Here is a 22,740-nt window from a genome sequence, read left to right on the forward strand (position 1 = left end):
CTGTGGAAAATCCATTTTTATCATTTTTTTTTTCAGAATGTCCCCCAGGTCCTCCCAGAAGGATCTTGCCCTTCTACATAGCCAGGTGGAGGGGACAAAGTTTCCAATTTCCACACCATTCCTAAAGCTCATTTCCAAAATTTCTAGCTTTAATTTACCGGTATGTGTTTTTTTATGTGAGGTACAGCTGGTATCACATCGGGCAGACAAAACTCAAAACGGTCAACCAGTTTACCTATCTCGGCTGCACCATTTCATCAGATGCAAGGATCGACAATGAGATAGACAACAGACTCGCCAAGGCAAATAGCGCCTTTGGAAGACTACACAAGAGTCTGGAAAAACAACCAACTGAAAAACCTCACAAAGATAAGCGTATACAGAGCCGTTGTCATACCCACACTCCTGTTCAGCTCCGAATCATGGGTCCTCTACCGGCATCACCTATGGCTCCTAGAACGCTTCCACCAGTGTTGTCTCCGCTCCATCCTCAACATCCATTGGAGCGCTTTCATCCCTAACGTCGAAGTACTCGAGATGGCAGAGGTCGACAGCATCGAGTCCACGCTGCTGAAGATCCAGCTGCGCTGGGTGGGTCACGTCTCCAGAATGGAGGACCATCGCCTTCCCAAGATCGTGTTATATGGCGAGCTCTCCACTGGCCACCGTGACAGAGGTGCACCAAAGAAAAGGTACAAGGACTGCCTAAAGAAATCTCTTGGTGCCTGCCACATTGACCACCGCCAGTGAGCTGATATCGCCTCAAACCGTGCATCTTGGCGCCTCACAGTTTGGCGGGCAGCAACCTCCTTTGAAGAAGACCGCAGAGCCCACCTCACTGACAAAAGGCAAAGGAGGAAAAACCCAACACCCAACCCCAACCAACCAATTTTCCCCTGCAGCCGCTGCAACCGTGTCTGCCTGTCCCGCATCGGACTTGTCAGCCACAAACGAGCCTGCAGCTGACGTGGACTTTTACCCCCTCCATAAATCTTCGTCTGCGAAGCCAAGCCAAAGAAGAACAGCTGGTATAAAAAGGTGTCTTCCACCAACCTGTATCTGTCATTGATGACTCCATTCACGCTGTCCAGACACAGGTATTGCACCACTCTGAATTGATGTGCCCAAATCCGACTCCCATCTCTGCCTTGACAAGTGTAAGCCCGGCTTCAGGCCTGCACTTTGGAAAATGTAATACATCTTAGAGGTAAATTTACACACATTCCCCTGTCGAATTAGAATTTCCATGTTATGATGGTCCCAATTTTTCCCTTAAGAAAGATCTTATTTGCAGAAGAATGTTCTATTAGACAAATTGTATTTGTTTCTCAATTGCTCAAATGACATAAGCTGCCTTTGCTTGTAACAATCCTCAATACACCTGATCCCTTTCTGGCACCAGGTGTCCAGGATATTATTACCAGAGTTAAGGGTATAAATTTGTTTTGGGAGATATTGTGATGGAATATTTTGGAGATAAATTGGTAAAATTAGAGTAGGTTACATACATACACACATTTTAAAACAGATCTTATTTGAAATACTGAAGAATTCATATTCAGTGACTTACAGAAACTATGGAGAATGCTATGCACATTGCACAAGTAGGTGCTAATTGAAATTATGTCATGAAATGAATAGACCATTGTCTTGGAGGAGTCAGGTCGTCTGTGTTGGACATTTTACAGGACTTCTGACCTCTCTGCAAAGTGCTCACTCAAAGGTCATTGAGAGGTTATTGTTTATCTAAAACTACAGATGAGAGCAGAAGACTAACTCCTATTGTCTGGTGGAGAAGGAGGGGGTTTTGCAAGTGAGAGAGAGGAAGGACATGTGGCTGGCACTTGGAATCTCAGATAGAGAGAGAGAGAGAGAGAGAGAGAGAGAGATGAACAGTGTCAGCTAGGAGAAGCTTGTTGGAACTGAAACAGAAACTCCAGAGTGGTGGATGGCTGGAAGTGCTATCTGTCTGATGTTTCTCTTGGAATAAGGGGAACAGAAAGAAACTCTCTGGTAGCCTGAAAGAAAGAGGTTATCATCTGCAGAGCCCTGATGGGGAAAGTTTCATCAGCAAGACATTGAGGTGACTAATGGTGACACCTCAATTGTGGAAATCCTGGAACAACACATATCTCTCTGCAAACCTACGAGAACCACTTTGAGCGGTAAACATTTACCTTTTCAACACCAAACCCCGGTGAACTTTATACATGTTAAATTCTATGCAGAGTATAAGAATTGCCCGCAACCAGATAACTTGGAAGAATGAGAAGTGAGATTGAACTGTGAACCAAAGAACTTTTCTTAAATTTACACACACGTTGCATACACATACGCTTAGAATTAGAAGGGGGTTAAGTTTGGTTAGTTAAGTTAATAGAGATAAGTTAAAGTTTGATTTTGTTTTCATGTTTAAAAATAATTAAAAACAACTTTTATTTAAGTAATTATGTGGTGAATATCCATTGCTGCTGAGCTTTGGACTCATAACAATATCCCTTCCTTCAATCCAATATTTGATTTATTCTTTGCCAAATCTGAAGTACATGCTTACATATTGGGTTATCTATTTTCTTTGAAATAAATTTGATGTCCCATATATAAACCCTCCTGCTATCTTTTCACCTACCGCACGTAGTCCAATTTGTACCCAGAAAGGGGGAGGGCCTTTCCTTAAAAAGTGAGGTGATAAATTGTGTCTAGTAGCATTTTTTGAAATCAGGTAATTTTACATACCCCAAATTATAGTCCCATGTCAATTTTTCCATGGAGATTCTAACCACTTTACCGTTCCAGAGAAACCTTCTGATACATTCACTGAACATCTTAAAAAAAGCCCTGGAGCAACAAAACAGGTAACTATTCAAAAAGATACTGGAGCCTTGGCATCACCTTCATTCTGACACAGTTTACTGTGCCAACCAGTGTAATGGGCAGAGTCCTCCAACTTGCAATCTTCCAGAGTAAAGGGAGATAATTAAATTTGTATAAGTTGCATAAATCTTTGTCAACTTTCATCCCCAGATATTTAATGCCTTCTTGCAGCAATTTAAATGGTTGTCTCTGTTGATATTTCTATAATCCCCATTTGTCAAAGGCATAATCACATTTTAGTCCAGATTTTCCTTATACGCTGCGACCTTCCCATAATCCTCCAGTGTAAACCTCAGCCTGTCTAACGACACCCCTCCTCCCAACAAGGTCTGTCAAATATACTAATGCATCATCAGTGAAAAGGCTGATTTTGTGTTTCACCTGGGTCATCTGAATTCCTTTATGTTTGGATCCTGCCGATTGGCTTCTGCCAGTGGCTTAATTGCCAGTATAAAAAGCACTGGGGACAGTAGACAGCCCTGCCTACTGGACCTGCTCAATGGAAATACTGGAGTTATCTGCCCATTTTTAATAATTTTTGCTTGGGGTTTACAATAAAGTGACATCACTCAATCCAAATTTCTCCAGTACCTTGAACAAAAAGTCCCACTCCAATCTGTCGAAGGCCTTCTCCACATCCAGAACTGCAGCCACTGTGCCAGATGTACTAAAGTACTGTATTAAATTTTGGGGTTTTTTTCCATAGATGTTGGATGATGACTTGCTTTATTTAATTTACCTATAAGATTCTGGTGTACCCATTCTCTCTACCACTACAACTGTAACTTCAATAATCTCTATGATTCTGACAATTCTACCTCTATAGTGATCTGTGCAAGATTTACCAAATATTGATTTTTGGAATATAGAAGATGGTTGTGAGAGCCAACATTTGCATTTTACCCATTTGAATTTGTGTTACCTTCTGTTATCTGTATACCAGTAGTTTAATTCAGATAATGATCCTGGGAAACATATTTAATTATTAAGAATTTACTTCTGTGAGATCATCTTGAAGGTGGGAATCCCAAATGTGTTCAGTCTTTAATCAGAATTCATGGATCCCCTCTTGGATATCTCCAGCTCATGAATATCCTTGTTACTTGAAAACATTTGTCCAGCTCAGTTTGTGTTATTAATTTGACTTGGTAATTTGCTTATGTGTGGATAGTGTGTTCATATTGAGAATGGAAGTAAGACTACAAAGTTGCATTGTGCTTGATTAACTTAATATTTTTACTTTTCAGGAGAGCCGATGCCCATTGTGAAAAGAGAAGGAAGTATAGTGATTGCTGGTTCTATTAATGCACAAGGGACTCTGTTGATTCAGGCAACCCATGTTGGTTCAGACACAACATTGTTACAGATTGTTAAACTAGTCGAAGAAGCACAGACATCAAAGGTAAATCTGCCATGTTTGCGCTCTTTGTGTGTATATACTGTGAGGGACAGCATGGAGGTGTAGTGAGTAGAGTTGTGGTCCCAGGTTCAATCCTAACTTATGGTTCTGTCTGTATGGTATTTGCATGTCTTTCCTATGACCATTAGGGTTACCTCCACATCCCAAAGACATGCAGGTTGGATGAGCATAAGTGAGTGACAGTATCTGGGGGAAGTTAATGGTAATGTGGACTTGACCCTAGTTTAGAAAAATTTTGGATAGATATCTTTCAAACATTATCGGTGATTCTCAAGTTTAAATTAGAACCTTGCCCTTTAATTGCTCTATTTGGTTCATTTCAAGATGATGTTTTACTGACTCCAACTCAAAATTGAATTTTATCCTTTACTTCATTGATAGATAGACATGCAATTTTGATGGAAAGATAATACTCAACCCACATATTCTTTCTTTCTTTGGCTTGGCTTCGTGGATGAAGATTTATGGAGGGGTATGTCCACGTCTGCTGCAGGCTCGTTGGTGACTGACAAGTCCAACGCGGGACAGGCAGGCACAGTTGCAGCAGTTGCAAGGGAAAATTGGTTGGTTGGGATTGGGTGTTGGGTTTTTCCTCCTTTGACTTTTGTCAGTGAGGTGGGCTCTGCAGTCTTCTTCAAAGGAGGTTGCTGCCCGTCGAACTGTGAGGCACCAAGATACACGGTTGGAGGCGATATCAGCCCACTGGTGGTGGTCAATGTGGCAGGCACCAAGAGATTTCTTTAAGCAGTTCTTGTACCTCTTCTTTGGTGCACCTCTGTCTCGGTGGCCAGTGGAGAGCTCGCCATAGAACACGATCTTGGGAAGGCGATGGTCCTCCATTCTGGAGACATGACCCACCCAGCGCAGTTGGGTCTTCAGCAGCATGGATTTGATGCTTGCGGACTCTGCCAGCTCGAGTACTTCGATGTTGGTGATGAAGTCATTCCAATGAATGTTGAGGATGGAGCGGAGACAGCACTGATGGACGCGTTCTAGGAGCCGTAGGTGATGCCGGTAGAGGACCCATGATTTGGAGCCGAACAGGAGCGTGGGTATGACAACGGCTCTGTACACGCTGATCTTTGTGTGTTTCTTCAGGTGGTTGTTTTTCCAGACTCTTTTGTGTAGTCTTCCAAAGGCGCTATTTGCCTTGGCGAGTCTGTTGTCTATCTCTTTGTTGATCCTTGCATCAGATGAAATGGTGCAGCCGAGGTAGGTAAACTGGTTGACCGTTTTGAGTTCTGTGTGCCTGATGGAGATGTGGCGGGGGGGGGGGCTGGTAGTCATGGTGGGGAGCTGGCAGATGGAGGACCTCTTCAGGCTGACTTCCAGTCCAAACATTTTGGCAGTTTCCCACATATATTCAATGATTAAATGGCATTATGTCTTGTTTAAGTTCAGAAAAAAATTAGATATGCCATCAAAGATTCAAATATTAACTTCTAAAAGACATGGGGGTCATTAATGAACTATTATCATAACCTTTGCTGCTCTGCTGTCCATTTCCAAATAGTTGTCACTTGATTCCCATATGTTGACTTTTCACCTTGCTTAGTGGTAGGGAGTTTTGATTAATAAAATATACTTTTGCTTGTTTGTTTGGTTTTTTTTGTGTTGTTAATTCTATTCTTCAGTACGATTGTGCTCTGGATTTTTTTTATCATGAAAAGATTTTTTTTGTAATAATTTATTTTTTTCTTTTGAATCTTATAGCACAATATATAACTAACCAATAAAAATAATTGAGAAGTAATAGGGCTGAATGGCTTGGAGTTTGTCACATATGTTCAGGAAAGTTTTCTAAATCAACATACCTCAACTTATGCCCAATTGAATGACATTCGACTGCAGATATGTCCCTACTTCTGCTCTCTGACGCTCTCTTCCTCACTATACTTCTTTTATTCTCTCCCCCATCTTCTACCTTCCCTTTCTCATTCTGGTCTCCTCTGTCAGTCACCCAGCATTCCTGCAGCTATGCAACTGATGCCAGGAAGAGCCCCAACACACAGTATCCAAGTGCCGCCTGTATACTCCTTTCTAGAACCAATCCAGCTACTGAGCTGATAAAACAAACATGATTAAGAAGAAAAAAATTAAGAGCATATTATGGTTATTAAATCGGAGACTCCGCAGGATGTCCAGCGTCCGCAGCACTTCATACAATGAAGTACAATTTACAGGTACACAATCCTTTATCCGGACATCTAAAATCCAGAAAGCTCCAAAATCCAGCAAGTGGGGAGAGAAACAGCAGTGCGAGTCGGGCGGGCGAGGGGGAGAGACTGGCAGCGCGGGTTGGGCGGGCAAGGGAGGGAGGCAGGCAGTGCGAGTCAGGCGGGTGAGGGCGGGAGACCGGTGTAGAGCGCGTCGAACAAACCAAAGACTTGTTGATCCAAACCAAGGCTTTTATTAACTAAAAGACAAGAGCATATCACAAGTAGGTCGACCTGTCCAGAATGACCTGGTCTGGCTAGGAGCAATCCTTTAAGACCTGCCAGTAGGTGTGGCTACACTCTCAGCCAATCACAGTCATCCTACACTACCATCTATACATATGTACATATACACATTGGTGATAGAATCTGTACTCTCACATTCACCCCTTCTTTGAGAACCGACCCCAGGGTGGATGGAGGTTAGGGGCTGTACCAGTCAGGGGGCCTGACCATCTGGCGTGACCGCCATGGCGCTGAGATTAGGGTCACCGGAGTCGTGACGCTGGCAGGCCTGTAGGATGCAGCCACTGCTTCACTCAATTCCCCAATGGTGTTGTTGACAGTCTGGCCTGAGCTGGTGGGGTGGTGCTGGTCCCTCTGTTCAAGCACATGACCTGGGGGAGAAGGAATAGGGGGAGGTTGGGTTAAAGGCACTGCTGCGCCTGATCCGGCTTTGGCTAGGTCCCTTACCGAGACTGTGTCCTCCTGTCCATCCGGGTACTCAATGTAGGCATAATGCGGGTTCGCATGGAGCAGAGTCACTCGGTCAACAAAGTGGTCATTCTTAGAGTACCAGATGTGGCGTCGTAAAAGGACTGGACGGAGCAACTCGGAGGTGGAGAGACTACAGGTGAGGGGGCAGGTGGCTCAGGCTGCTGCTGGCAGGTGGTTCCTGGGGTGGAGTGGTTACAGACCGAGAGCGGAGCATGAGGCCCCCTCAAAGTGCAGGGAAATGGTTTGAAACTGGCACTGAAAATCCAGTCCCAGCAGAGCAGGGGCACACATTTGGGGAAGGATTAATAGTTTGAAGTCTGTGAACGTGATGACCTGGACTTTCAGTGTCGCCACACAGTGCCCCTTTACCCCAGTCGAGAGCGATCTGGTCACCAATGAAATTCTCTGTGCAGTGGGGAGAATAGCCAGTCCACAATGGTGGGCCAGGTCCGGGCGGATAAAACTGTCAGTTGACCCCGAGTCAAATAAGCAGTTATAGTGTCCATGCACTTTAATCAGTTCCATTGCTTTTGTGAGGGGTTGGGGGAAGTCCAGGTCGAGGGTTATTGATGCAGAGACTTGTAATGTAGACAGTGGAGTCTTGCGTGATGACGTCATGCAACGTGTGCATGAAGACGTCACACAAACAGTTGGGCCTGGAAAAACAGTGTCGGGAGATGGTGTTGCTGATTGCAGCCAAAGTTAAGTGTTGGGGGTTGCTGCTTGCCATCGCCGGTGGGACAGTCGACTGTGGCGCGGTCAGCAGTGGCGGGTCCCCGGTCGGCAACGTCGGTTGGTACTGGGTCGGCATCGTCGGCATGTCCCCAGTCAGCAGCAGTGGCTGGTCCCTGGTCGGCAGCGGCGGGAGGGCCCTGGTTGGCAGCGGCGGGAGGGCCCTGGTCGGCGGCGGCGGCAGGTCCCTGGTCGGCAGCAGTGGCGGCGGCGGACATTGAGGTCGGGGCTTGGGCCTGGTCAGACATTGCTTCGTGAGGTATGGTGAACGTCATTGCGGTGATGGTGGGTTGTACCTTCGTGCTCTGTGTCTGCCCCGTGATGTCAGGTGCTGCCGCACGGTGGATTCCTCACTCTCATTAGAAGAGAGCTCTGAGAAAGAAGTGTTTGAAATGGAGAGTGGCGATTTGGCTTCACACAAGGCACTGTGTTTGACGGTGGCCATTTTGGAGCAACAGACTACAGCAAAGTGGCCATTTTTAAGGCACCTGGCACCTGACTTTTCTCGCCGGGCACTAGAACCTGCTGTGCTTGTCCCTTCCACAGAAATAACACTTTGGGGTTGCATCGGGCAGCATAGCGGCAGTAGTAGGGTAGAGGGAGGGTATCCTACTCACATCAGAGTGTTGGGTCCAGCCCCGAGAGTACATGTCCATACTTAAGACCGCAGCCTTCATCGTCTCTGCGATCTGGATCACGTCCTCTAGGTTTTCTCCCCCGTGCTCTAGCAGGCGCTGCCTCACCTCGTTCGATCGAACCCCAGCCACATAAGCATCCAGAATGAGATTGTCTGTGGCCTCCGCAGTAGTTCTGTCTGTGCAGGCACAGTCCCTGCCCATTGCCCTTAGTGCCTGAATATAAGCTTTACAAGACTCACTGGGCTGTTGCCTCCTTGTAGCAAGTTTGTATCGAGCATAGACCCTGTTCACCGGTTACTCATAGAGCTCTTTCAGCACCTTCATGGCTGTGGCACAAGTGGTCATATCCTGGACACTCTGGTAGACTCTCGGGGACACCATAGTCATCAATATTAGTAGTTGATGGTTGTCCTCTATCACGGCAGGATCAGAGAGCTGTAAGTATGTTTCGAAGCATCTCACCCAGTGCTTAAAGTCATTCGAGGCTGTAGCTGACTGTGGGTCGATGTCAAGGCATCTCAGCTGTAGCATACGGCCCATCCCTTCAAAATTTTTTTAGTTAATAAAATTGTAGTGCGCGTCAAAAGAACGAAAGACTTGTTGATCCAAACCAAGGCTTTTATTAACTAAAAGACTGGAGCTTATCTCAAGTAGGTCAACCAGTCCAGAATGACCTGGTCTGGTTAAGAGCAATCCTTTAAGACCTGCCAGTAGGTGTGGCTGCACTCTCAGCCAATCACAGTCATCCTACACTACCATCTGTACATATGTACATCATTGGTGATAGAATCTGTACTATCACAACTGGCAGCGCGAGTCGGGCGGGCTACGGGGGGAGATCAGCAGCGCGAGTCGGGGGGGTGGGGGGGGAGACGGCAGCGCTGGAAGGTTGGGAGGGGGTGGGGGTGGATACCACAGCACCATTCGGGTGGGCTTAAATCTGGCTTTCCGAAATCTGGAAAACTCCAAAATTTGGAACGCACTGTCCCCCTAGGATTCTGGATAAAGGATTGTGTACCCTACTTCAATCCAAGCACCGATTTGAAATTTAAATTGCTGTCTGGTGGCAGTTATTAAATTTGTGACAATTTTTTAACATATTTTATCTTGTTCTCAGAGGAATAGATTTTATTAATGTTGTACGGTAAATTTTACCTGTAATGATTGACTTACACCCAAATCGATTTGCATCCCCACTTCTGGAATGTAACCCAGACACAAGTCGATGCATGGCTGTATAGAGGTACCAACTAGAGAGAATGTAATACTGGATCTCCTTTCAGGGAATGAGACAGGACAGGTGACAGAAGTATCTGTTGTGGAACATTTTGGGTCCAGTAATCATAATGCTATTAGTTTCAAGTTACTTATGGAGGAGGTTAGGTCTGGACCTAGGGTTGAGATTCTAAATTGCAGAAAGGCTAATTTTAAAAAAAAAATTTTAAATTTTTTTTATTTTTCACACTATGAACCATACTAACCAAAATACACACAAACATTTCCCTCTTGAATATACACAGTGTCATTTTCTCCCCTTTTCCCCCCTCCCTTCCCTCCCTCCTTCACCCCCCCCCTCCCCACCCACTCAACGTTCAACCTATATGATACATTAAACCCATTAAACAATGTCATCACATAATGAAAATAAACAAGAAATTTGTGTCTTCTACTTTTACACACTAGGTCAGTTCATTTCGTCTTCTTCTCCTTCTGTCATTTTAGGTGGTGGAGGTCTGCGGTAGGACTTCTCTGTTGTGTTCCATGTATGGTTCCCAAATTTATTCGAAAGGATCTAGAATGCGTGGATTGAGATAAGTTGTTTTCAGGCAAGGATGTGTGAGGTAAATGGAGGACTTTCAAAGGTGAAATTTTGAGAGTACATAGTTTGTATGCTCCTGTCAGGATTAAAAGCAACGTTAGTAGGCATAGGAAACTTTGGTTTTTGAAGGATATTGGAGAATTGGTTTGGAAGAAGAGAGAGATATAAAGCAGGTGTATGCAACATGGAGCAAATGAGGTACTTGAGGAGTATAAGAAATGCAAAAAAACCTCAAGAAAGAAATCAAGAAGGCAAAAAAAAGACAGGAGGTTGCTTTGGCAGACAATGTGAATGAAAATCCTAAGGGATTCAACAGGTATATTAAGAGCAAAAGGATAGTGTGACAAAATTGGCCCTCTTGAAGATCAGAGTGGTCGGCTTCGTATGAAGCCAAAAAAGATGGAGGAGATCTTAAAAGTTTTTTTTTCATCAGTATTCATTCAGGAAACAGGCACAGAGTTGTGGAAAGTAAGGAAAACAAGCAATGAGATCATAGAATCTAATCAGATTTAATGAGGAAGAAGTGCTTGCTGTCTTAAAGCAAAAAAGGGTGGATAAATCCCCAGGGCCTGACAAGATATTCTCTCGCATCTTGAGGGAGGCTAGTGTAGAAATTGCAGGGGTTTTGGCAGAAATATTTAAAATGTCCTTGGCCACGGGTGTGGTGCCATGGGATTGGAGGGTAGCTCACGTTGTTCCATTGTTTTAAAAAAGGCTCCAAGAATAACCCTGGAAATTATAGGCTGGTAAATTATGGTAGGTAAATTATTGGAAGGTATTCCAAGACATTGGATATTTGGATAACCAGAAAATGATTAGGGATATTCAACATGGCTTTTGTGTGATAAGTCATGTTTAATCAATCTTATAGAGTGTTTCCAGGAGGTTACCAGGAAAGTTGACGAAGGAAAGGCAGCGGATGTTGTCTACCTGGACTTTCAAAAAGCCTTTGACAAGATCCCACATGAGAGGTTAGTCAGGATAAGTTCAGATGCTAGATATTCATGGGAAAGTAGTGAACTGGATTCAACATTGGCTGGATGGGAGAAGCCAGAGAGTAGAGGTGAATAATTGCTCCTCAGACTATGCCTGTGACTAGTGGTGTGCCTCAGGGATCGGTGCTGGGTGCATTGCTGTATGTCATCTATATCAATGATCATGGATGAAAATGTGGTAAATTTGATCAGCAAGTTTGCAGATGACACTAAGTTTGGAGACATTGTGGACAATGAAGAAGGTTTTCAAAGCTTGCAGGGGGATCTGGACCACCTGGAAAAATGGGCTGAAAAATGGCAGATGGAATTTAATGCAGACAAGTGTGAGGTGTTGCATTTTGGAAGGACAAACCAAAGAAGAGTGGTAGGACACTGAGGAGTGCAATAGAACAGAGGGATCTGGGAATACAGATACATTATTCCCTGAAAGTGACATCACAAGTGGATAGGGTTGTAAAGAAAGCTTAGCTAACTACAGGAAAGATATCAATAAGGTAGAAAGAGTGCAGAGAAGGTTTCCTAGAATGTTGCCTGGACTTCAGGAACTGCGTTACAGGAAAAAGTTAAACAGGTTAGGACTTTATTCTCTGGAGCGTAGAGAAATGAGGGGAGATTTGGTAGAGGTATTTAAAATTATGAGAGGGATAGACAGAGTAAATGCAGATAGGCTTTTACCATTGAGGGTAGGTGAGATATAAACCAGAGGACATGGGTTAAGTGTGGAAGGGGGAAAATTTAGGAGGAACTTCTTCACACAGAGAATGGTGGGAGGGTGGAACGAGCTGCCAGCTGAGGTGGTAAATGTAGGGTCCGTTTTTATATTTAAGAAGAATTTGGATAAGTGCATGGATGGGAGAGATATGGAGAGCTATGGTCTGGGTGCAGGTCAGTGAGACTAGGCAAAAAATGGACTAGAAGGGCCAAAGGAGCCTGTTTCTGTGCTGTAGTGTTCTAAGGTTCTATGATACAAGGCAAAGCAACCTGTGCAATAGATACCCCATCTACAACTATTCATTCATCACATCACTGATGCTCAGTAGTAAAGGTTTGTAATATCAACAGAGTGAACTACAGCAACTAATAAAGGCCACTTGGAGAGCGTTTTCCAAACCTATGACCACTACCAGAAAGACAAGGGTGGCAAAGGCATCTGAAAGTTTCTACACTTGATCTTAGCCATAAGGCTATATCTGGAAGTTGCTTTCCAAACCAAACACCATTCTTCACTTGGAAATATATTGCCTTTCCTTCACCGTTGCTGGGTTAAAATCCAGGAACTCTCTCCCTGAAGGCATTGCAGATTCACCCACATGTCAAGCTTGGCAGTGGTTCAAGAAGGCAGCTCACCACCACCTTCTCAAGGATATTTAAGGTGGTCAGTTAAATGCTGTCTTAGCCTGCGAATCCCACACTTGTCATAGATTTGCTTTGAATGAATTGCACATTAAACCACCCACTGCTCTGATCTGACTTGCTGATGGTAATAAATGCTTTAACTAACAGCATTTGACTGACATTTACGTTATGAACCTGGTTGAATGAGAGACATTTATGCCACTGTATAGGCCCATATGGCCCATCCTGTCCATTCCCTTGTAGCAGCTCATTTTGGGTAGCTTTCAATGTGAAGAAAGTTTTTATCTCCATAATTTTTCCAGGCCATGAATTCCAGAACTACAACATTCAATGAGTGAAAATATTTCTTTACTCAAACTCATTCATCCTTCCATCAGTGATTCTTAGTTATTTACTATTCTACCAAGAGATATGAATCATTCCTCTTTATCAAGCTAGATCTTTTGTACCTCTAATAGTTATTTTAATGTTTGGCCCTGCATTTTTTTTAAGTCTCCTGTTCTCATCCAGACTAAATTGCTTGGTCATTACTAATTTTGCAGTTAATGGAGAGAGAGGGAGGTTAAAGATAAAACAGGCAAGGCTGGTTTTCAATGAAATATGTAGTAATAAGATTTTATGTGAGAACGGTACGGTTCTGTGGCACTACTAGCATAGCAGTTACTGCAATGCAATTGCAGATTCTGATCCATTGCTGCCAGTATGGAGTTTGTGTGTTCTCCCTGTGTCCACATGAATTTTCTCTGGTATTCCGAACATACAGGGTTAGCAGGTTAATTGGTCACATGGGTGTATTTGGGAGGTGCAGGCTCGTGAGAGGGATGGACCTGCTGTGTCCCAAAATTAAAATTAATATAATTTTTAACCTTTGGTTCATATTATAAATTTTAAGTGAAATGCATTTTGACTTCCGCAGCCTCCCATTCAACAGCTTGCAGACAAACTGAGTGGATACTTTACTCCTTTTATTGTTGTCATATCTTTGCTTACACTCACCGTCTGGATCATTATTGGTTCTGTTAACTTTGGCGTCATGAAAAAGAACTTGTCAGTAAGTAGCAATGAAATGCATGTAACTGTGAAACTTTATGCTCAAAGTTCTGTGCAGTTTGTTTAATGTAAAGGGAAATTTAATGTCAGTCTTGCGAAGCAAACAGTCAAGGCTTTTGTTAGTCCTTGTAAATCCAACATGAGAAGCAAAGGTGGATGCGGAGACAGGAAACAACTCCTTTTTGGCTTTTGTTTTCAGTTTAGTTTTTGTCTCAATAATAAAGATACTTAACACCAACAGTCATAAGGAGGTGAGAAAGAGGTAACTAGAGTTGATCCAATAAATACCTGATGTAATTCTGTCATATCATAATTGAATTCAATAAAATTGAAAATCCCATGGCATTTAGTAGCACCCAAGGAGAAAGAAACTGAACATTTTAGTTGCCTCAGTTAGCACCGGCATTTGACCTAAATGTGTATATGATATGTGACCTTCCTCTAATGGTGCATGACCTTCCTCTGATGGTATGTGATCTTCCTCTGACTGTATGCGTCTTACCAGAACTAAGCATTTGCATTAATAGTCACCTTAAAATCCTTTATTTTTGTTGCTAATGAATACATTATTAGTAAATCAGTGCAGGTGGGGAATTTAAACCCAACTCAGCTATGGTCAATTTAAGACTGATTCTTAGTAAGAATTCCATCACAATTAATGAACACAACATGTACCCACAACCCAGCAGTTGAGAGTTCTGTTCTTTGCATCTTTTTTTAAAAGTTGGTTCCTAGCAATTTTATATCAATAATTTAGTAACTACTAGTCTGAACCAAGTGAGACACACAAAAAGATAGGTATAGATAGGTCTCATTATTGCTTGGATTGAGTTGCCCAGTTCTTAATTAAAGTCTGTTTTGTTTTTTTGTTTTTTTCAAAACTTTATTTATTAATTTTAACATATGAAGAAAGTAAGTAATTCACATACAGAAAAAATACAAAATAAAATAATACAAGTACAAAGTAACATAGTTAATACAATACCAATCTCGGCATCTCCCCCAACAACTAAAAACTAAGACTAAAAAAAAACTATTTTTAGCCCCTAAACCCCCCCTCCCCACCCCCACGATAAAGAGTGAAGAATTAATACTATTAGTATAATAAAAAAAATAAAAAATATATATCTTAAAAAAAAGATCGATATATATAAAAAAACAAAAAAAATATTAATTAAGTATTAATTATTAATCCAAAAAAATTTTATTATATAAGAATATATATGAAAAAAACAAAAACAAAAAGAAGTTAAACAAAAAAAAACAACTAATAATAAAAAACTAAAAAAAAGAAAAAAAGAAAACATATATAGAGAAAATATTTTTTTAAAGAAAAAATAAATAAATAAAAAATAAGAAATAAAATTAAAAAAATGATTAATTCAAAGTCTGTTTTGTGATGTTCATATAAGCATGCTGTAGTGCTTGTATCATTGCTTCAAAAGTTTGCACACTAATGCACTGCACTGACTGTACTTGCATTCTGTCTGTCTTTCAAAACTTATTCCATACTCCTCACTTTGTCATGATTGAGGCAGCAAGGTTTAATGGATGGAAAGTGAGCTGAATGGTTGTTCTGACTTTAAAATTAAAAATAAACTTTCAAGCTCAGGTTTGTCCAATCAGCCATTTTTGTACACACTGCAGCACTAAAAACTAGATTTCATAGACTTACTCAAGAATTATCGACAAATAACAGTAAATTTAATGCTCGATTTTCACATGAAGCGAATCAGGAACTCTCACAAATATGACAGTCGATTTTAATGGCTCCTTTAAATTAACTGCAAATTTCTACAACCAATATTTTAAACTTGAGAATAGTCAGGCAGTTGATCCAGTGCTTGGATGTAAAGGCAATAATGAAATCTCTTACAATCATTATTAAACATACTAGATAAGAATATGACTTTATTGAAGTATAATTCTTCAGTGACAGTTTCTTTATTACACACTGCCATCCTAAGATATTCAAAGTTTAAAAAAAAATAAGTGCAGATGGTGGTAAATTGACAAAAATAACAATAGAAAGATCCTTCGTCAGAACTGTCCTCCAGAGCTGTGCACAAGAAGAGTCTTCATCCTGAAGCATTAGCTCTTTCTCTTTCTATAGATTTTCTACTTTATTCTGAGGCATTCTAAATTGTATGGGTTTATTGTTTAATGTTATAAATGCAAGAAATATAATGTATAAAATATGAATGAAGCCACTGATAGATAGTGAAATACAAGATACCTATTACAGAAGTTTACTCTGAGCTCTTGGGCTGGCATCTTTTCAGATGAGATCAGTGGTGGTGGCTGTAATTGTTTAAGTGTCGATCACAGCAGTGAAAAGGGATGACTGAAGGATCAGCCAATGTAGTTATGTAGATTGAGATAAAGATCAAAATAGGATCACGACATACCTACAAGAAATCAGAGTTTAATTGAAGAGTATATCTGAAGACAAATTACTGGCTGGTGCAAAAACATTTTTGGCCACTATTCATTACCTAAATAATAACAGTGCCTCAGCCAACCTCAGGGCAGCACTGAAAGAGTGCACAGGCCAACATAAGGTAGTACTGACCAAAGACCCAGACTGATGGTGGGGCAACACATATGGGAGTGCAGGGGCAGACATTGGGACTGTTGAAAACCACTCCTACTTTTGAACTTTTTTCTCAACTCCTGGATAATGCTGATTGCTATCATTTTGGTTAGTACGGTGGAATATGTATTTAATTTTCCTTATTCTTCCATATTATTGATGATATGAAAGCATTGTTATTCATCATGTCTTGAGTAAAATCATGGCCTTTATTTAGGGTTGCTATATGACTCAATGGAGTATATACATACAGATATTTAAAAAGATAAGGGAGGTCATGCATTTTAAGAAGGCCTACTGGATTCCTTCTTTGTTGATCACACCATAGAACTTAAGAGCAGGAAGGTTATGCCATAATCTATCATACAATCTTTGTTAGCCACTAGGTACAGTGGTGTACCTAGGTAAAGTGGTGCCCTAGGGCTGCCACTGACATTGACGCACCCTCACAAAAATGCTCTTTGAATTAAACTCTTTGCTGTTTTCTTTATAAAGTTTATAAACTTTGGTAAAGTTCTAACAATCTGATTGAAGAATGACAAACATTATCGTAGAATATGAGCGAGCGAGGTTTTATTAATATCCCCCCCCCAGTCCTACAAATTTCATATTTCTCATTTTATTTGAATTTATCAGCTTGGAGGGTTTCTATCTGGCCCCTTTTGTATTGGTTCTTTTCAGAAATCAGATGGTAGAGCATAGATAAAAATTAATGAGGGTTGACCTTTCTTTGGAAAAGAAAATGTTGTACTTTGTTGGGAGGTTAAAGCTGGCAACAGGATCAATACCAATGGAATCATTCACAGGCATTGCCCTCCCAAATAAGGTATAGTGACCCTCCCCCCCCCCCCCAACCCAACCCCATGTATTTGTAGGCTGTTATCATTTTCATTCTAAAGACAGTGACGATCTCCCTGTTTATCTCAGTCTGGCAACATGTTTTGACGGTGCTTATAGAGTACCTATCTAAGCTCATGTACCACTGATGCCTTCATATGTTTGTTCACTTTGCAGGGGTTGTAGCAAGTGTCGCGCTTAATCCAAATTGCTTGTCTCTCTTGAGTTGCACTCTTCAGCTCACCACCTCTCCAGCTCTGAAATCTCACACCATTCTCATGTGCAGGTGGACATTTTCGAGGTTATCCCCAACAGCATCTGTGGATACTTCCCTCGATTTCCCCCCCCCCCCCCCAGAGCTTCCTCCCTCCTCCACCTCCAGGTGCTTCCCAATGCTCCCTAATAATTTCCTGATCTGGTAGCCTCGAAACAAAGCCTGGATCTTTGCCACAGCCCGTGCCTGGCTGGTGATTTCTCGCCGACCTTGGTGACCACTCCAAGCCACTTGAATGATGGTTGGAGGCTCTGGTTCTCTCCTGATGCTGCTGCCTCATTTGTAGGCAGCATCATGCCCAGTGGTTGATGTGTTTCAAATGACCATCCCTGCAGCCAGGGGTTCTGAAGACTGCTAGCCTGTGCACTGGTATTTCATGGCCACAAGAACAGTTTCTTCCTGTTCATATATTCCTGTGGTGGAGGGAACCTGATCAAAGTTATCTATCTTCTCCCACTGCCTCAGTGCTGTGACATCCTCAGGACTTGGCAGAAAGGTGCATAACTTGTCTGGCACAGAGGTATTGTGTTATGAGTCCAGAGGACCCCTAAACCCAGCAGCAATAGAAATTCACCAAGACAAATGGTTACTTAAACAAAAGTTGCTTTTAATTTTCTTTAAACATAATAACAAGATCAAACTTTAACTTATTACAATTAACTAAACTTAACCTAACTTAACCCCCTTCTAATTCTAAACTCACATCTACGTAATGTGTATCTGCTCAGGAAAGTTCTTTGTTTCACAGTCCAATCATTCACTTTTCACTTCTCCAAGTTCACCGGTATCAGGCAATTCTTATACTGTTTACAGAATTTAGCATTTTTGAATCTTCACCAGGCTCTGGTGCCTAAAGTTAAATGGTTACTGCTCAGGAAGGTTGTTGTTGGTTTCAGAGAGAGTTTTGTTGCTCGTTAGACACACACAAACTGATTTCCTCCAATCAGTCACTTTAGTGTCTTGCCAAAAATACTTGCCCTATCATGGGTTTTCTAAATGGTAACCTCTTCTTCCAGGTCACCACACACTTCCTCTTGTTTCCCTTATTTTAGGAGAAACACTTTAGCCCTTGTCAGGACTACAAGAGTTTTGAACAGGCTGAACTCAGAACTCACAACCTGTCTTCAAAATTGGGTCTTTCAACAAGCCTGCCAGCTTGCCATTTTGCAGCTTCAACTGCTACTGTAGAACTGACCTCTCTCTCTCTCTTGGAAGAATCTTGTTTGTTTTTTCCTCTCTCTGCTTGTAAAAACCAAAAACCTCTCCCAAGGCTCCAAACCCAATCTTTGAAAGATCTTATCAGTACTTCTGAGCCTGGACTTTATTGCCCATACACAATAGATCAGCATTCTTCATTGCTTCTGCAAAGACAACTGGAGTCTCAAAGTCTAGCTTCAGCAAAACTCTTGCATTTTAAATGAGATATCTTTTGTGAAATGCTACTCTGTGAAAAGAACTACACTAAACCCCCACCATCTATCTCTTTTAAAGACATATTTATCCATAGCCATACTAATATAACCTGTAACGATTGTAACCCCCCCTCCCCCCACTTTGTCTGACGATGCCTCTACCGGCAGAGAACTTGCTGCCTCAGAGCGCTCCATGCCCGTCTCTGCCATCCAGTGCCCACGAGCCAGCGTCGCTACCGCTCGTCGCATCTTCATTCAATGCAGGTTGAATGGGCAAAATGGCTGTCTTCTTCTTCCTTACCCATAATCCCTCTCACAGCTGGAACTGTTCTACCAGGAGCCAGAGCCAGAGAAATGCAGAGATTATTGGGCTAGAGACTTCGATATTGGGCGGTTAAGGCGAGGTCAGTGGCGCCTCCCTGCAAGTGGCACCCCTGTTCTCTGCCCCAACTGCCAAAGCCTAGATACACCAATGGCTATATATTATGTTTAATTTTATGTGTGTGTGTGTGTGTGTGTGTGTGTGTGTGTGCGCGCACGCGCACGCGCGCGCATGCTAAAGAGGGTGCAAAAGAATGTCCAAAGATGTTGCTAGTACTGGAAAACTTTAGCAATAAGGGAAAATGGAAAAAATTGGCATTGTTTTCTTTGGAACTGAGTAAAACTTTATTTAGTGAGTATAAAATTCTAAGGGACATAGATGGAAAAAATAAGAAGAACCTATTTTCTTCAGATGAACAAGCAAAATCTAATTAAAGGGGAAATTTTGTATTTTTTCACCCAAAATCTAGTAGGAGGTATGGGATTCTTTACTAAGAGGAGTCATAGTGGAAGAATTACACATTGATGAAATGCTTGGTGTCCACCTGAAGAACTGTGATGTACAGGACTACACAACAAATGCTAGAAGATGAGATTAGATGGAGTGGCTTGTTTATTTACAGCATGAAAAGAAATGGCTGAAAAGCCCCCTGTGTCATAAATCTTTAATTCTATGACATTAAATTGCATCTTTGGCTTTTTTTTTAGGGCTTCACCAAAAATATTTCAAAAGCTGAGCTGATTGTCAGATTTGCATTTAAGACTTCCATTACGGTATTGACTATTGCATGCCCCTGTGCTTTGGGGCTGGCTGTTCCCACAGCTGTCATGGTGGGAACAGGCATCGGCGCTCAAAATGGCATTCTCATCAAGGGAGGAGAACCACTAGAAATGGCACACAAGGTCAGTGGTTGATTAAGAGCAACTGCCATGGAAAAATCAAATCTGACTGGTTACACTGGAGGAACATTTTAATGAGCAAAAGCACATGAAACTCAATGTTTGAAGGAGAAAAGTTTGCAAAGCTGTGGAAAAGGAGGGGGAAAGAGGAGCGGGGTAACATTGCCCCGGTTATGTATTATTAATAAATGTATTATATTGATCCAATTCACCAAATCATTGTTATAGATTGTGAGCTAGTTACTGAACCCCACTGATGCCAATATACATCACTATTTACAGCCTCTTAATCTAACCCATACCCTGGCTGTTACCAACCCTCAATCCACAGTTTAGGCTGTAATCACATGAAGCTTTCAGGAAGTGCAAATGTACCACATCCCATTGATTTTCTCCTTTGTTAGTTATGTCTTAAAAAATCTCTGAGAGGCAAGCCAAATATGATTAACCTCTTGTAAAGTCATTTTGTGATTGCTGAATCCTACAATTATATTTTGAGTACCAATTCTTAATACATTCCAGCATTTTCTCTCCTACACTTGTTAGTCTGAATGGTCCATAGCTACTTGATTTCTTTCTCCCTCCTTTCTAAATAATGGAGTAAGATTTTCAAGCTTTAAATCTGTGGTATTGTTCTAGAATTAATTGAATTTTGCAAGAAGACAAGTATATTTGTTCTTTCCTAAGGTACCTCACTCAAAACCTTGGGAAGGAGATCAGGAGAATTTGGGGAACCCACTAGCTTTCAGTCCAATGAACTTTTATAATACCTTCTGCTCCTCATTAATTCTAGAAATAGTGTAGAGCAGCCATTCTCAACATTTTTTTTTTGGCTGTAGCACCCTCAGGACTCTGCTCAAAGTTTATGAGCCCCTTTCCCTGTGAAGCAGTCAAATTTTGGTTTCTTCTATGCTTTTCTCCTTCTTTTTTCTTTGGCTTGGCTTCGCGGACGAAGATTTATGGAGGGGGTAAAAAGTCCACGTCAGCTGCAGGCTCGTTTGTGGCTGACAAGTCCGATGCGGGACAGGCAGACACGATTGCAGCGGTTGCAAGGGAAAATTGGTTGGTTGGGGTTGGGTGTTGGGTTTTTCCTCCTTTGCCTTTTGTCAGTGAGGTGGGCTCTGCGGTCTCCTACCGACTGCCTAAAAAACATCCAAAAAAATTATGTTACGTGAGCTGAAAAGAAAACAAGGCTTTTAGTTAAATGTAGTGTGGCCAGTGGGGGTGGGGAGGGGTGGTACATGGGCTCCCATTGAGAATGGCTGGTGTAGACTCATAGATTTATACATTTTGAGAATAGTGATCAGTCTTCCTGAAGTTTCAAGATAGTTATGGACATGGAGAAGCTTGGACCAATTATGACATGATCAGAAAGGAGGTAGGAGGAATAAATATATTATCAGGCAAGCCCACAGTGACAAGTGTAAGTTATTTAATGACCAATTAATTAGAGTCCAGGATCAGTATGCATGAAGAAAGAATAGAGAATCCTGAAAGTCATGAACTTGGTCAAAAAAGAAACAGGAGTCATATGCAAGATCCAGGAAGCTAATATCAGGAGAAATATAAAAATTGTAAGGAAGAGCTCATGCAGTGCATTAGAAAGGCCAAAGTGGGCAATGAAATGCGCTTGACCAGCAGGATTGAAGAAAATCCCAAAGCATTTTATACCGTATATTTCAACGTACAAGACGAAACACCCAATAAAACATGCCAATTTCAGGAGTCAACTTATAGGCCAGATACTAAAATGAGACTTTAAATTCTACTCAAAAAGAAAACCACTCAATGTATATTTGGGGTATAAGACGACCCAAAGCACCCAAAAAACATACCATAAACAGGATCGTCATATGCAGATACAAAAAAATGACCTTAAATTTCTGGCCGGAAAAACAAAAATGGTCCAGTTGCAACCACCTCCCCACTTCCAAAACCCACCCAGACATTTTATAATTGTAGAGCCCCATGGTCCCTGCTACTGCCTGGGTGCCTGGGAGCCGAAGCTCCTGCCCAGCAACTGGTGCCCCCTCCCCACCCGCCCCCACAAGCAGACACATAGCCATGGTCCCTTCACTGAGCACTCTTGGGCAGCAAAGCATCTTCGATGCAGAGAATAAAGTTGCCTTTGCCAACTCCAACTGCAGCCTACCCGACCAGAAGCAAAGGTATTTTTAATCTCTGTTATTATAATCTCTTGCTTGCTTAATTTACAGATTGGTTACTTGGTTATTGGGGTGTTGTAACAAAGTTTAGGTTGTTGTTGGGAGACCTGGACATTCAGTCTGGCACATTCCTTGCAGCTGCTTTGACACATCGAACAGAAAATTGGCGGGTCATCTTATATGCCCGGTATATGATGAATATGCCCTGTAAATGATGAAAACATGAAATTTAGGCTAAAAATGGAGACCCGTCTTATCTGAAGGTCATCTTATACGCCGAAATATACAGTATTTGGATTAAGAACTAAAAGATGACTAGGGATAGGATAATACCACTCAAAGACAAAGAAGAGAATTTAGGTGTTCGCCATGGCGAAGGGCATAAATTCCCTTTATATGATATGGAGTATGATTTTGTGCA

The 22,740-nt window shown here is 41.9% G+C and overlaps 1 protein-coding gene across 2 annotated transcripts in view; it reads left to right on the forward strand.

The window, feature by feature from the left end:
• The window catches only part of LOC138739519 (copper-transporting ATPase 2-like), a 106,032-nt gene that overhangs the window by 51,120 nt on the left and 32,172 nt on the right, over positions 1–22,740 (forward strand). For both annotated transcript variants that reach the window (XM_069891757.1, XM_069891758.1), the window contains exons 11-13: positions 4,122–4,276; positions 13,684–13,818; positions 19,963–20,157. In XM_069891757.1, the coding sequence (XP_069747858.1) occupies positions 4,122–4,276; positions 13,684–13,818; positions 19,963–20,157 (485 nt within the window). The remainder of the gene's footprint in view (positions 1–4,121; positions 4,277–13,683; positions 13,819–19,962; positions 20,158–22,740) is intronic.

The sequence above is a fragment of the Narcine bancroftii genome, chromosome 7 (assembly GCF_036971445.1).
Source record: "Narcine bancroftii isolate sNarBan1 chromosome 7, sNarBan1.hap1, whole genome shotgun sequence".
Classification (NCBI taxonomy): domain Eukaryota; kingdom Metazoa; phylum Chordata; class Chondrichthyes; order Torpediniformes; family Narcinidae; genus Narcine; species Narcine bancroftii.